The sequence below is a fragment of the Patiria miniata genome, unplaced genomic scaffold, assembly GCF_015706575.1.
Source record: "Patiria miniata isolate m_02_andy unplaced genomic scaffold, ASM1570657v1 HiC_scaffold_3, whole genome shotgun sequence".
Lineage (NCBI taxonomy): Eukaryota > Metazoa > Echinodermata > Asteroidea > Valvatida > Asterinidae > Patiria > Patiria miniata.
In genome coordinates this window covers 28,958,728-28,974,808 of record NW_024037069.1, presented here as the reverse complement: position 1 = coordinate 28,974,808, position 16,081 = coordinate 28,958,728, and the positions used below count along the sequence as shown (strand labels likewise).

Genomic DNA, 16,081 nt, shown 5'->3' with positions numbered 1-16,081 from the left:
GCTGATCAGCATGTCTTAAGCAGATTTCAGCTGAATTTTGTAAGTTAATTTTTAAGATTTTGACCTAACTATCCATACAGGTATTATACTGAAACTGCACAAGTGTACATGCACTTGGCATGGACATCTTTTTAAGCAAAATAAATTTGTATTAAAATCTGCAATTGCATGACAAAGATCCTAAGTAGGGGCGGGCAAACTCAGCAACCACACTTAAAGGTTAAAGTTTGGCTTTGAGAAGGTTGAAACAGCTTCTTGGGTTAAAGGGAATGTACAACATCTGTTTTTGCTGCAAGTTTCAGAAATAAATGGATTTGGAGGATTAGTATGTTATAGCGATTGTAGTTAAAATGACTTGTTTCACGTTTTGGGCTTGTAGATGTTGGAAAAACCAAGAAAACCAGTCATATTTTTGTAGTCTGGTTCCTTGATCCCACTTAAGATAAAACGAAGCAATTTATAGACTTTGGGGAATTGTAAGGGCAGAGAACCAGTCTAGGTGTGTAATCAATTGCAAAGAAAATGTGGACTAACTAATAATGCAACAATAGGAGCAGGTTTTGAAAAAAAGCCAGTTTTCTCCAACGCTGGTCGGCCGACCAGCGTTGGAAAAATATCATTTTTCTTGAAAATGTCAGCACACCAGGAGCCATGATTTTACAGGATGCATTAGAGTGTCATTCCCTAACAATCCAGTTAGATATTTTATGATATTTTGATCATTTTGTTTTGTGATGTTTGCAAATGTTGTATCTTCCCTTTAAATGTTGGACTGTGTGATGAATTTCCTAGGCCTTCATCATTCTGTTGTCCAACGTTCTGCGTGTTGCCGCCATCAACTGCGTGGGTGATTTCGTGCTGTTCCTGGGCAAGCTGGCTGTTGTTGCTGTCACGGCCGTGTGCGGGCTGGCCATCATGGGGGTAAGTTGATGACAGTTCTTATGCCAGTGATGAATTTGTTGTAGGAAAAAAATCAAAGAATTACAAGCAAAACAAAATGGAGTGAAAATAAAAATTTCACATTTGAACATGGTACAAGCTATGTAAATATAGCCACTGAAGAAGTTCTTGATTTAAAATTAAGTAAATATGGGGAAAGCATTTTCCAATGAATGCAATAATTCAAACTAGAATCTCTAAAATGCGATTTTGGTTTCTTTGACTAATTGCTAAAATCCATAGTCATTTTAAAAAAAGACAGTAAAACCTGATATATTTCTGTTTTCATTTTAAATTTATTGAAGTTTTTTTTTGGGGGGGGGGGGGGGTCAGTGAGTAGTTATTTTCGAATATTAAGAAGTAAAAATTTTGCTACAGCAAAACTTTTTGGCCACAGTGACTTGAACTGTATGAATTTTAAATTTAAAGTTTTAATCCGAGCAGAGTTATTCACAGAAAAATCTGAGAGATTATAAAGTGAAATTATGTATTCATTTTTGTCTTGATTTGTATTTAAAAAGGGATGTTCTATGAAGTTTGTCATATTGTCATCATTGCATTTCATAACTTCGTTCGTCCTCTTTTCTCTCATGTTCTGTATTAAAAGTGTTGTTTTCATTGTTCCAAAGACTAGGAATCGTCATAGAGGTTTCACTTTTATAAAAAAATGTGTTACTTGAACCCTCTGAATGCTTTGTTTAAATAGATGGGGTCATTCAATCTAGCGGTGAGTGGGTCTCGTACCCAGAATGCAATGGGTGCTGCTGCTCGGGAAAATGAGGCATTGTGATGCATGGGCCTTGCAATTTGCATGAAATTAAGTTTGTTTATTTGGGGTTTTTTTCCCCAAAAAAATGCAGTCAAGTAAAGTTCCTGTGGTACCTTTGATGAACATAAAGTCAGTATTGCATGCAAAAAGAATGCAAGAATGCAAAAAAAGTTTCACCGATTCATTGGTGGGCTAGAATCTGTTGTACCACCTCCCCTCCAGATGCTTTGAGATCCGCCGGAAGGATTTCCCTGGATTTAGGAAAGATAAAACTAGCCACTGTGTGACATACATGTAAATCAAATTAGGTTTTGCCCTTCACTGACGTATAAACACTGTATACTCAGTGTGTTACCTCCCGAGTGAAAGTTGGAAAAAATCACTAGGGTGGGACTCGAACCCACGACTTCCTGCTTTCTAGTGCAGATGTCTTACCACTCGACCACCACTTAACGGGATCAGTTGGCTGGTTCCAATCTGATGTACATAGCAGCGGATACCGCATTAACTATTCATAAGATGGAATTTTGCGTCAAGGTGATGCAAATCAAATTAGGTTGACATACGTGTTCTTGATAATAATGTCCCCATAATGACTTCTGACTCGCATGTCAAATTTTTTTTTTTTTAATTACCGTTTAAAATCCGATGTTTATTTTTCAAAAATACAACTGTAAGCAACGCTAAAAAATGTTAAAACAAACAAATCATACCGCACCGCTCTTCAGGTGGTGTTGCGAATAATAGTTTTGTTATTAAATATGCCCCTCCCTATTTCCTGTGACAGTGCATCGCGGCTTTTTTTACGTATGTGTGTCCATGTCCATGTTTATCCATGTGACTCAGACTCGGACTTGAAACAAATGACTTGTGACTTGAATTTGAACTTTAACCAAATGACCCAAGGCGTTAATTTTCAATTAATTAACCCTAACTCCCTAGGAATTTTTGCTACGATGCAACCTCAATCCTGCAAAATCCTCCAACTGCCTCCATGTAAAAACTGCGTACAGCCTCAATTTGCCAAAATCTAAAGTTATTTCATGAATGTGGTCCTTGGAGGGGTGACCACTGCCTCGATCCTGCAAAATCCTCCAGCAATCACTGTCAATGTGTTGAGGCAGGGCCAGTGACATCCTGGAGCAGTGCTGAGTTCAAGTATAATCTAGGCCTGAATTCATGCACAGCTGAGCATAAACAACACAAGGTCCATCCTCAGACCTTGACACAGTACATCCTCCAAAATCAGCCACACATTTTGGCCATGTAGCCTCAATCCTGCAAAATCCTCCATTTTGCAAAGAGGATTTGGGAAGGTTAGGGTTAATTAAGCCACAACACATTTGACAAATTTTGTCAGCTGTGTTTACATTTATATGTCATTGTCCATTGTTGTTCCATGTATATTTTCATTTCCCGTTCATTCATGCTTCATTTCGTTTCTGTTTTCTTTCTTGTTCCAACCAATTTTTTCCCCCTCCTTTGCACACGGACTGTGAATCGTACCACACTTGCTGGCACCGTGATCTTTTTATTTGAAAATGTCTGGTTCTTTTGCCAACCATGCTTTTGCTACCCGGATGTGCCCGTTTGGCAGACCATGCCGCAACTGAATTTCTATGCCGTGCCCATTTTTGTCGCCTGCATTTTCGCCTACCTGGTGGCCAGTGCGTTCATGTCCATCTACGAGGTATGGCTGCCCCACGAGGGCGCTGTTTACAGGCATCGTGGAGTCAAAAAGGAAAACATTGCATTGCATATTCATTTCTGGAAAAATCAGTCTGACTTTTCTCACTTTTTTAAGAGAAAGTTGTCAATTTATCTGTGCTTTCAAAACTAAAATAAAACAGATCTACTCATTACAAAATACAAGTATCCACTTGTTTTTTTAAGAGAAGTATACGTTGAGTTTTCCAAAGAAACAAATTGAACAAAAAGCAAAACAATTTTATCACCTGGTTATACTGGTTGTAAGAGTAGACTACTTTGAATCAATTGAAATTTTTTAAAACAATTGTCAGACTGTATCGTATACATAAGTATGCAGTGCTGTTGTTCCTTTTTGCCCTCGTTGCCTTCAGTCCAAACTGTCCTTGGTTGTAATGGTGACACATCAAAAGATATGGAGAAATTGGAGAGAGTGTGAAAAACTCTCACATCATAGTCATCAGGTTACCCTACTCGAGTACTTCGTGCAAGAATTGTGAGCCCCTTACAGTACCCTTAATGGCGCATAAGAACGAGAGGAAAAATGTCAGCATGTCTTCCGCATGATATGAGCATGTCTTCCTGCTAGCACTGCACATGAAAATGATTCTGTAACATGACACAGACAGAAAATCTCTAAAAAGTTGAAAAATACATGTACTTTGAATCAAAGTTGCTTCAAAATTTCCTTGGACTTTTCAGTTTCTGTATCTGGTGTATGGGCCACTACTAGCCCAGGACAGTTTGGCATTGCGGTCATCCAAAAAACAAAATGTCTTTTGTTTTTTGGATGGCTGCTGAACTTGTTAATAACTTTCTTATAAATTTGTCCACATGTTTATTTTTTGTATCCCCACCCCCTTCCCCCACCCTGTTCCCCACCATCTCCCCCACCGTGTGTGTAGACCAATGAGACTCTGATCTTCTATGCAGTGTCTCTGTTTATTGGGAGTGTTTTTGCGTACTTTACCGCCGACTGTTTCCTGAGTGTGTACGAGGTAAGGTGGGCGGAGCCTGAGGCGTGATTGACAGATATGCAAATCAGGATGTGGGGGGTTCTGAATAATGATTTGGTTTAATGGGATATTGTGTTGGTGGACTTGGTGGCCATACAAATCAAAATAGCACAATCCTCATTTTGATAAATTAGGTTGATGTGAACTCTGAAATGCATTTTATTGAAGAAAACGAATGGGGATTACAGCTCTAGTAATTGAAAAGCATGTGCTGGTACAGTAAAAAATATGGAAAGCTTTGTGAATTTTTCAAATTTTCCTTCCTTGAATAGGACTTATGTAAGATTCTTTCACATGACCGGTATAATTCTCAGTACATTTTCAATTTTCCCCTTTCCTGCCACCAGTTCCCATTTTGTCCTAGTCCTCAGTTTTAAAACTATTGTCACAAAGAGAAATTAGAACAGTTTAATGTTTCAAATTTGTGTATTCTCTGATCATTGAGATAAGGTGGTTTTAAAGATCTCCACTTCTCTGGATATAAAGTTGGAACTGGGAAATAAGGGGTGAACTGATCTCCGTGTTCAGAATGGGCCCAACGTGGCAAAAACAATCACTTTTGAAATCGATGTTTTAGTCATCCATGAGAGCAGGGGAGCAAGTAAGGTATCCATGGAAAGCTGATGATGGACAGTCAATAAGAGGAGAATGCAAAATTAAACTGGCGGTAACTCGTGGTTTACCTCAAGGTTTTGTGAGGTTTTCCTGGGTTTAACGGAGTACCTCAGGGTTCAGTAAGGGGAGCATGCAAAATTAAACAAACGGTAACGCGAGGTTTACCTCAGCGTTTTGTGAGGTTTTACTGGGTTTAACGGGGTACCTCAGGGTTCAGTAAGGGGAGCATGCAAAATTAAACAAACGGTAACTCGTGGTTTACCTCAAGGTTTTGTGAGGTTTTCCTGGGTTTAACAGAGTACCTCAGGTTTCAGTAAGGGGAGCATGCAAAATTAAACAAACGGTAACTCGTGGTTTACCTCAAGGTTTTGTGAGATTTTACTGGGTTTAACGGAGTACCTCAGGGTTCAGTAAGGGGAGCATGCAAAACTAAACAAACGATAAGTCAAGGTTTACCTCAAGGTTTTGTGAGGTTTTACTGGGTTTAACGGGGTACCTCAGGGTTCAGTAAGTTCAGTAAGGGGAGCGTGCAAAATTAAACGGGCGGTAATTTGTAGTTTACCTCGGGGTTTTGTGAGGTTTTACTGGGTTTTTACAGGGTAGCTCAGGGTTCAAACTCAAGTTACTGCTGGTTTAATTTTGCATTCTTCCCTAATTTCAACAGCAATCAGTTGCGGACATTGTTTCAGGTATAAGTTGCAGGATCCTGAACAACTTCCCCACAAATTTCCTGCAATGAAGTTATCAGTATTGGTGAGGCAAGCAGTTGCTAATGAAAGTTTCCCCAGAACATGTCAGGGACGCGTAATTTTTTTTCCTAGGAGGGTTAGGGGCAATGTCATGAATAATTCAGTTTTTCCTTTGAATCATTACAAGACTTAGGTTCTCGTTCTATTTTCCCCTTAATTTAAAATTATCTCAGTGATAAATTTGGAGAAAAAAATAGCTGATGAAAATGAGCAGCGACGACGTGGATTCGAACCAGGGATCTTTGTATCCATAGCTCATCTCGCTATCCACTAGGCTACTGTGTGGTAGCTCGACGACAACCGTTCTTTAAAATGCTTTAATGTATTGTAACTAGTTGACTAACTAACAACAATGCTGTTGATGTCATTGTCCGTTCATGAATTATTCATGACATTGCCCCTAACCCTCCTAGGAATAAAAATTACGCGTCAGGGACAAATGCAGAGCTTCTTCCAGACAAAGTGAATAATTCTACCTGCAACTTGTCTGGAACTTGTCCCGGAAATGAATTGAGATGGCCCCAACCATAATGCTTGAATTACCTTTTTTGACACACCCTCTTGAAAGAAATCATATGTAGAGGCGCCGCCGAACTTCTTCTTAAGTAACAGTTTTTTTTCAATGATTGCCCCCTCCCCGTCTCTAGATGGCAGTAGATACCCTGCTGTTGTGCTTCTGTGAGGATGTACGCATCAACGACGGCTCCCCTGAGAAGCCGTACTTCATGGATCCTGATCTCATGGTGAGTTACTGTCCCTCATAATTGATTTGATGAGTTTTCATTCGTTGAAGGCATGTAAGATTATTTGCATTTACCCCAATTTTAACCTACCAAATTATTATCAAAAAGCTTGAAGATCGTACTGGTACTAAACACCCCGTGAAATTATTCCGTCTGGCTTGTTGTCATTTAGAAGAAATCAAGAAATGTTGGTGATTTCCAGCGATCAGTCCATAGACTGATTTTTGGAAATGCAGAGTGCTATTTACAAAATCGTGTTTCGTGGATCAAGAGCTTGTGATTGGTTTTTGAACATTCTTGTTTGGATTTTGTAGGGTGTTGGAAGGTTGTTGGAAACGAACAAAATACGTGACATGCAAATGATCCTGTTTAAACAACCGTGACCCCTTTTTGGAGCAGATAATTGTCTAGTAGCATATTTCAGCTTATTTTTGGTCAGAGTTTCAATGACATTCTGGCTGATAAACCTCATATTACTAAGTAAGTACTCTGTGTGTTTAACGGAAATGAGGACTTAGTGGGGTGAAATTGGCTCCTGGCTGAGTGCTGAATGCTGAGAAAACTGTCGGGGGGGAAAAAATGTTGCAACCTGGCGCCACTTCAGTTTTTGTGTACAAAGTCTATGGAGAGTCAAGACAATTTTCTAAGTATTTCCTAACGAAAATGGAAATGTTTGTCAGTCCCAGATTCCCTGGTGGAATGAGTCCCTTCGGTTCTTTTCGGAACCACACGTACTCACAAAAGATATTTATTTACATGGTGCTACCGCAAACTTGTCTTGTCTTAGTCCCAGATTCATGTCTTATCGTCATTTTTGCAATGACTGACCTTCATTGAGATGGGTGGCATGGGTGGCTTGTGCGTAAAGCGCTCGCCTCTCACCAAGGTGACCCCGGTTCGAATCCCGGCCGCGGGACACATGTGAGTAGAGTTGTGCGTTGGTTCTCTCCTGTGCCACGAGGGTTTTTCTCCGGGCCCTCCGGTTTTCCTCCCTCCGGAAAAATCAAACACTTTCGATCTCAGGCTGTGCTCCGTGGTCATATATGGGTCGATGTGGCCGGCCGCCATAGGCGCCTTTGCGTGCCAGCGGCCCGACCACGTTGTAGCCGCGTCCTTCGCAATTCAGCATCCCAGCTGCCAGTAAGGATGATTAGCCTCCCAAATTATTATTATTATTATTATATGGAAAAAAAGTGGCGTCAGGTTGCAACATTTTTATTCAAATGTCAGTCTCTCCCACAGTGCTTGATGGGTCATAATTTCAAGGTCAAACCTTCGTTTTTTTCTGTGCAGGCTTTTGTGAGCAACAGCAGCGAAGCCATCGCCAACCTGAAGAAGAAGAAGAAGGGCAAGCTGCCCATCCCCGGGGACGATGCCCCGGATGCGGCCACGCCCGCCCACATGGTCCTGAAGGAGGACGAGGACGAGGAGAAATCTTCCCCTCCGGGGTCCGGGGAGACCAAGGAAGCCGAAGACGAGACGGCCCCACTGAAGACCGGGGAGGACGGGGGAGGGGAAGAGCTAAAGAAATCCCCAGAAGATCAGCAGTAGATGTAAGAAATTCAAACAGTGAGATAACACGACAAGAGTTTAACATCGAAATGTATTACATTTTCAGGGATTTGGAGTTTTCAGATGGGAGGGTTTGACGTTAATGTACAGAGGGGTTCAAGTATAGGTACCTGAAAAGATCACAGTCATAAGTCTCAAGGAAGAATCTGGAGGCCTCAGACAGGGGAGTAGGAGCAAAAAATCACTCGAATGGATTCAAAAAAAGTTCTGTGTTGTGGAAAATTTGGCTCTTCATTTCAGGGGTGGCGAGATCTTTCCGTGATATTTCAAGAAATTGGGAATGTGTCTTTGATGGTGGGTACGTACATGTACACGCGTGTGGGGAAAAGTACGGAGTCATTGTGCACGATGGAATTGGGAATTTCCGAAGGGCAGTATGTGCATTTATAAGGGATTAACGGAGAACAAGGGAAAAGGAGTCCAAGGATTAAGGCCTTTTTATAATTATATTGGATTACCGTACGCAAATGGTTGGTTACTTAGATTGATTTGGTTTGGTTTTTATGTTTTTTAAAAATATTTTGAACGGTTGTGTTTTTCAGAGGTGTTGAAATGCCTGTAGTTTTGAGTTTGGTAGTTGGACATGAAAGAGCTGAAGGTCATTTTGAACCAGTGTGTACCGTCGACGAAAGGTTGGGGTAGATTTTGTTAGTCGCGAAGCCATCAAATGGTCTCGCTGATCAGGTTGAGGGGAAAGTTTGGGATGAATAGTATAAATTGTATTACTTAAATTGTTACACGGTTTGCATGTCGGTGTGCATATTATCTTAAGGTATTTTAACTGAGTATTTTTCTGTATATGGGAGGGGTGTCTCACTTTGAAAATGGCGAACATCAGTTATGGCAAAAGGCAAGAAATATGTACATTATTTCGAACACAGCCTCAATCTTTCACCATGGTGTGGAGCCTGAGAAGGGCTTGGGTACCGACCAGCATGTATTGCATTTTGTGGGCTATGAACTTAAAAGGTTTGTAAAAAAAATATTGGTGGAAGCTGTGCACAGGACTGCAAGCTCGTATTTCTGTGAAATTCGGATGAAATTGGGCCCAAAAATTGCTTTTTTTTTGCAGTGGGAGGGCAGGTATCATTTTTCAAAATGGCGATGGGCCACATAACTCCTTTTAGGGGTGATCATCTTTGGATGGAATTTTCTCCCAAAAGCCATCAAATTACCCCAAAAACATTGAACGGATAATGAAAGTTGATGAAATAAGCTTTTATGGGTGTCTCAAAACACGAGTATGCATACTCGAGAACTAGACAAAACAGATTCTGTCCTCGTACACGTGTAAACATTTTTGATGAGGACAGATATCCAGTCCAGGAGTTAGCTTCAATAAGAGCCCCCCCCCCCCCCATTAGGTAAAGGTAAAGGGGACGAACCTGTGTTCACAGGAACGGAGTGCCCATCTCTCTTTCATTAGCGATTGGGCCAGACTCATATGCTGCTGTGGGGGGATCGCCACACCTCCTCCACAGCAAGTCTGTTACCTTCCCAGCACTGAACAATGCCGGTACCCATTTAACACCTGGGTTGAGAGGAGTAATTGAGGTAAAGCGCCTTACTCAAGGGCACAACACGCATGGCCACGGCGGGCTTGAACCCACAACCTCACGACCATGAATCCTGTGCTCTACAGCTAGACAACACGTTCCCCCATTGCTCCATCCCTTTTTCAGCAATTTTGGCTTATATTACATGTACATTAGTGAACAATTACAAGTATTTATCTAATCTACTTATTCATCAATGGTGCATAATGTATGTGTATAATCATGTAGCGAGATGTATAAAATCATGTCTTCATTCTTGAATGGTCACAAATGGATTGAGAATATAATCATGAGATTTTTTTACCTGGTATATATTCATGAATGGTTGTGCCTTCTATTAAACTTGGAAAACTTGTACAAAATGAAAAATAACAAAGAGCTATGGTGCGTCATGTTCAGCGGTGCGCACTATAAACATTGGTATTCGCTAGCCTACTAGGTCACATACAAAAAACCTTTGGTTCTCACAAGCAATTTGGACTATTGTATCTTGTTAGTCAAACCTAATTTTGTTTTCCATAACTTGACACTGAACTCACTCGTTTTGAAAACTGAACTGACCATGTGAACATGTATTTTCTTGATATTGTGATAAATAATATAATTCTACATAGCATAGTGCGCAATAAGAGAATAGTGCAGTAAAATGATTCTTCTCAAACTTTTTTAGGGAAAACGTTGTGATGTACATGTAGCAAAAGAGTATGTATATTAGATTTTCTTTATTTTATGTTGAAAATAATACGTTTGGGAAAGATTTCCATATACAAAGTTCACTCAACACCCTGTGTACAAACCCTATGAGATTGGACTGAAAAATTCTAAGTGTTTTCTAAGAAAATGCTTGTATTTTCTCACTGCTCAAATTGACTTTGATGACATGAAATTGCTATCTGGGGGCTTGTTAGTCAATACAGAGGAAAATTAGTGAACTTCGTATATGGAAATCTTTCCTACGTTTGTACTAGACTTGGTGTACATGTACTGTATGTTATTCAAGGTTGCTTTGATTTTTAGGCTAGTTTCTGGGACAAATGTTGTTATTGTAGTGTTGTTTTTAAGCCCAGGCAGGAGCTTTTACATGTCACTTGGTGGTCGGTTCGGTCCGTCTGTCCCGAAAATTGACCAAAAGTATGGTGTTCCATACATGTATGTGCGATCGGTGTCACATTTTTTGGCCTTGCATTTTTCAGCTCTGGCAGGGATCATTTTGATCAATTTCATGCAAGACTTCTTGCAACACAGCCAGAGCTTATTGTGCGCTTGCACTTGTTTATTGTGTTTGTTGTTGTTCTTGGTCAGACGGAACTTACTTCATTGACACAGAAATGCTTCATGGCCATTAGTTTAGCCATTTCAATTTTAGCAACTTTGTGTACTTATGAGTGTATTCCTATAGTACGTCAGTATTTGCAGTGAAAAAACGCCTTGCCTTTCTGTGGTGCATCCAACAAATCAACCTCCAAATGAATTTGTAATTTTCTTAAGAGACCGACTTAAAATGTAGTGTAGATTTCTATTCAAGTTCAAAACTTTGAAGTGTGCCATTCTTTTTGCCATTTTCTTTTAATTTTCTAAGCAATCTATTTTTTCCCTACTTCTTTATTTGTGATAATTGATGAGGACATTTTGGGGGTTTCAGTTTTGATAGGCAGAACAATTGGTAATGGTTTGAATTATTAAGAGCTGACCTTTCCAAAGTAAAACTTGATCCTTTGATAATTGAACTATCATTGTTTGCGAGTTAGCAACGCCCCTTATACAACCGCATGGATTTTTGTACGTTAAGGTTTGTTTGTCTCAGATTTTGCGCGGTCCGCATCCATTTGTATAGATCATGTAATTGGACAATTTTTCAAAAGCTGCGTTGACGCGATTCTTCTGCCATAGGTTAAGTCTGTATTCCCTGCCAAAAGAAGTGAGGGTTTTCAGTTGAATTGGGTAAAACATCGACCCCTTTCTGGCAAAATATCACCATTCGTATTTTTTTTTAAGGAATGATCCTCTATGATTGTATTGAAGAATGACACCCCATTGTCTAAGTAATTTTGTTCACCTGCATCTAGATTGCCTATTATGATATTGCTACTGCCCAGTTGTAACAAGATTTTCAAAGATATTTCTTACGAGAGTTTCAATAGTTTTTGTTCTCAATGTGTTTACAGGGTAAAAGTGTATTCCTTTCCTTTGTTTTTAAACCGTAGAAATTGTGCCCACTAAGTGGATCAGCTTAGTTCATTTGAACTTTAAAAAGTATCTTTATTGAGAATTAGCTTCAAAAAGTCCTTGACAATGTGGATGTTATTTATTCAGTACGATAAATAATGCCTATCGGATAAATTCTAGTTTTCTGAATGAATTTGAAAGGTTAACAAATTAATCAAATCAATTTTTGTAGTTTACAGTGTAGATGTAAGAAGTATGGTCAATTACACACAATGATTGATACATGTACTACATAAAATGCTATCTTTTTATATTTTCTATGTTTTATATTCTGTTTTTGCGTGAATATTTCTTTAGATTTAGCTTTTTTGGCCACCAATTGCTTTTTATTTTATGTTGCCTTTTTTTATTTTTGATGACGCACTTAAAAAGTATGAAATAAATTGAGATTTCCCGAAGAATCACAGTGACATTTGGTTGGAAATTGTCCATTTGTTCTACATTTATTTATTTTAATTCAAATAATTTTATTTGGCTTTGAAACCCAACGATTCTGCTTGAAACTATAAATTAATTAAACCTAAATCCAATTAAAATGTACTTTCTACATGTATTACATTATGAGATTAGTTGAAAATGTACTTGCCCTTTTCGAAACTACCCCTTCGTGAAATGTTTGAACCCAGCTCTGTAGCGCTAGCGCTTGGGAACAAAACTCTGGCCACAAAACTCTGCATTAATCCTCCAATGCAAACATACATCTGTGCCAAGTAGTCCTTTCAGTCAAAATCAATCAAGTGACTGTTTTCAACAGTTAAGAATTCCCAGCCTACACAAAGCAGGATTGACTGGCTGTGACTGTTTATGTACCTTGATACAGCTTTGCTTTAACTGTGGGTAATTGATAAGCCAGCTGTGCCCACAACTTGCCTACTTTGTCTGCTCATGGTCTATGGACTGAGTTTGACTAGCCACAGTGCTTGCTTGACATGATCTGACTGCTGGTGACTAGCCTGTGTTAAAAGAAACGCAGGGGAAGTGGATTCGAATTTTGACTGTCTAAGACTTCAAATAACCGGAGGCTAAATATCCGCTTACTATGAGGACTGTTGCAAGTTAGCCTCTGACTCCAGCCTCACAAGTGCATGGCAATACTGAACTCGCGCATAAAACAATAACATCAATTTACTATGAGGACTCTTGGTGCTTAGACTCTGACTCCAGCTTGACAAGTCCGTCACAATAGTGGAACTCCCCGCTGGTCTCGTGTTCCCCCATGTCCAAAGCAATCACACAACTCTCCCGCACCACCCTCTCTCCATCCCCTATGTAATCCCTCAGCTTGTCCAGGCACCCCTCCTGGGCGATGGAGCCCAGGGCCTCCGCGCACTCGTGCCGGACCATGGAGTTCTCCTCCGACTTGGCCAGGGTCTCTAAGAGTTGCGGGATGCATGCCCCGTGTTGCATCTGGCCCAGGACGTACGCTATCTCGTGCCTGAAGAGGGCGCTCTTGCACTGTAACCCTATTTTGTCAGGGGGAGGGGAAGGACAGGAAAGAATGGCAGATCTTTAGAATCAGTTAGTTTCTATCTTAAAAAAAACCAAACCAAGTTTCAAATCCTTAATTCCATTTCAAACATTAGGAATATCGAAAAAAAAAAAAAACATCTGGGCCATTCTTCAATGGCACTTAAGTTGCCACTTTTTCCTTCTTTTGACATTTTTAAGGAAACGTTATCAAGTTTTGGTGGAAATTAGTTTGTATGTCACACCAGAAACAGATATTCACTCTCATTTTAAAGCTTTAAAAGGTAAGATAAAAATCATTGAAATTTAGACTATTGAGTTGTTTTTTGAGATTTCTTAATGACATGCTGATGTATCTTTTAATAAAGCAGCCAATTTTATGTCTTACAGGACATCCTGTGTCGGTATTACCTCTTTGTGACCTTTAAACAAATGTGACTTTTGACCCAATGTGACTTTTGTCCCAATGTGACCTTTGACCCAATGTGACCTTTAACCCAATAACGAATTGACTTTCACGACTCTTACCCTGTGCCAAGGCCCGCACAGCCGGCTCATCGTTCCTATTCCTGAGAGCAAACATCGCTCGGTAACGGTCAAACAGTGACGCGTCCTCATCCAGCAACCTCGCCTGCAGCTCCTCCAGGGTTGCTGGGACGGCCGGGGGCGCTGGATCGACCGACTTGAAGGGGTTTGCCGAGATCTGGCTCTCTTCTTGCGTTCGCTGTTCGCTCTGTAGCCACTCTATCCTCTGTATGGCCAGCTGACATGTTTCTGCAATCTGGAGTGAACAAGAAAATGCTTGAACCAGTCCAGACATTTAACCCCAACTTTCTTATCTTTTTGCTCGGACCTTCATATAGGCCTGTTCTCCAAAATCCAACACTCATCTGAAAACTCAAGACGCTTCGGATACAAATGTATCTCAAGTCCTTCATAAAGTAGGCCTAGTATTAACAAGCTGTTTCACTGTTCAACTTCTTCCTTGGTGGATTTCGAAGGGTAGAAATCGATGGTTTTGTACATCGCTCCTGTGGCTCCACTCATTGGGAGCACACATTTGAACAACTTGTTTGGAAAGACGATTTTATGAACTGATGTAGTGCATAAATAATTTCCTAGAAAAAAAGATCCAAGGCTTTTAATGAAGCTTAAATTACCTCCGTGATTGGGTCATGCTCGTATTTCTTCAGAATGTTCAAGATGTCTGGCGATCCAATGGCTCCCAAGGCTTCTCCTGAAATTTCAAGTCAATATGAAGTTATGACATACATGTAGATGCATTGCATGCATTTGTAATATTGTTTTCTTTTGCACACTTTTTTCAAGCAACAGACTATTCACATCATCAAAAATATTGCAAGTTGCATTTGGTCATTTTGTTTCCATCTGCATCGGCAAGTCCACTAGTAATATATATAGACCTTATGTATGGCAGCAACCTTTAGTAGAAGGCATTGCCTTCGTTTTGATGTGATACACACAAAAGACTTAAGAGAAAGATTCCCATATCTGGCCATAGACGTAGTGTCAGCCATCAGAAAGTGATAATACATTGTAATTTGTATTACAAAAATGTCCTAAAAAGTCCAAATTAGCAGGGACAACATATTTAAGTATTTACTGAGAAAGCACAGAAATTTTAAGACCAGTCTAATTGTGCACAGGGTGACAAGTGATGGCCAGATATGGGAATCGGTAATCCTTACTTTTAGGACCCCTTTCCTATATAAAGGTTAAAAGACTCACCAAAACAGCTGACTAAATGACACTCAAAAGTGACATTCTGATATTTATTGACACATTTGAACATTTGGCAATGACACCTCTTGAATATCAGCAGGTTTGATTTTGTAGAAAGAGGGCAGGGTTTTGATTTATGAGGGGTTAAAGACGACGATGACAAACAGAAAATAAATTTAAAAAGCAAGATGGCGAACTGCAAAAAAAGGTAGGAAAGTCACATTTTCTTTGAAAGTGTTTTCAAAATTATAACTAACATGAGTTTGTCTGAAGAAAAAAGACTTCTTTAGCCTGCAAAAGTCACTTTGGTACTGGACAGTCATCTGCAAAAGTCAGTTTTGAACAGAACTCGTACAAAATAGAGGTGTCCTAAAAGTAAGGATTACCTGGGAATCTTTCCCTCATGAGCGAACCTTTTGTGGGTTTACAAAAAAGAAAGAATTAAACTTAAAATTTAAATTAAACTTAAAAGACAAAATCAAATGAGAAAGTTTGTTGAGAAAGAAAACAAAGCCCCAATCTTCTCACCTGCTTCATGTCTTACAATCGGCTCCTGCTTGACATCCTCCAGCACCTCCACCAGCATGGAGATTGCCCCTTCATCCTGCATCTGGCCCAGGCAGTAAGCACACTCGTGCTTCAAAAGGGCCGAGTCATCGGCAAAACACCGGCCGATACACGCCAGGGCGGTCGATCCGCCCAGGTTGCGCAACGTGAACAGGGCACGAAATCGCTCCGGTAAGGGGCGGGTTGGGTCCACCAGAATGGCCCCTATTCGCTCGATTTTACTGGTATCCTCTGGCATGGTGATAAATTGACTAGCTGGCTGTTTCGTTATGTGAGGGGGACTACAAAAAATGGAAAATATGTCACAGAAATTAGAGAGAGAAAAATTATGAGTCAGTGCAGCGAGAGTGACACACATACACAACACATGTGTTTCATAATACATGTATAGCGCCCTCATGTGGTCACCGTA

The 16,081-nt window shown here is 40.1% G+C and overlaps 2 protein-coding genes across 3 annotated transcripts in view; one reads left to right on the top strand and one right to left on the bottom strand.

Moving 5' to 3' along the window:
* LOC119737640 (choline transporter-like protein 1) overlaps nucleotides 1-9,465 on the top strand; it is a 28,747-nt gene extending 19,282 nt beyond the window's left edge. Inside the window, exons 14-17 of one of the 2 annotated variants that reach the window (XM_038212113.1) lie at nucleotides 793-921; nucleotides 4,321-4,413; nucleotides 6,443-6,538; nucleotides 7,832-9,465. In XM_038212113.1, coding sequence (XP_038068041.1) covers nucleotides 793-921; nucleotides 4,321-4,413; nucleotides 6,443-6,538; nucleotides 7,832-8,089 — 576 coding nt within the window. In that variant the 3' untranslated portion in view covers nucleotides 8,090-9,465. Of the gene's footprint in view, nucleotides 1-792; nucleotides 922-3,305; nucleotides 3,399-4,320; nucleotides 4,414-6,442; nucleotides 6,539-7,831 lie in introns of both variants that reach the window. The other variant, XM_038212111.1, reaches the window with a different exon arrangement.
* A 2,839-nt stretch (nucleotides 9,466-12,304) lies between these two features.
* LOC119738168 (deoxyhypusine hydroxylase-like) lies at nucleotides 12,305-16,053 on the bottom strand. The gene is made up of 4 exons (XM_038212919.1): nucleotides 15,631-16,053; nucleotides 14,520-14,596; nucleotides 13,888-14,140; nucleotides 12,305-13,355 (listed from the first exon to the last, which is right to left on the bottom strand). The coding sequence occupies exons 1-4, from the start codon at nucleotides 16,025-16,027 to the stop codon at nucleotides 13,021-13,023; spliced, it is 1,062 nt and encodes a 353-aa protein (XP_038068847.1). The 5' UTR covers nucleotides 16,028-16,053; the 3' UTR covers nucleotides 12,305-13,020.
* Between the last annotated feature and the right edge of the window lie 28 nt (nucleotides 16,054-16,081).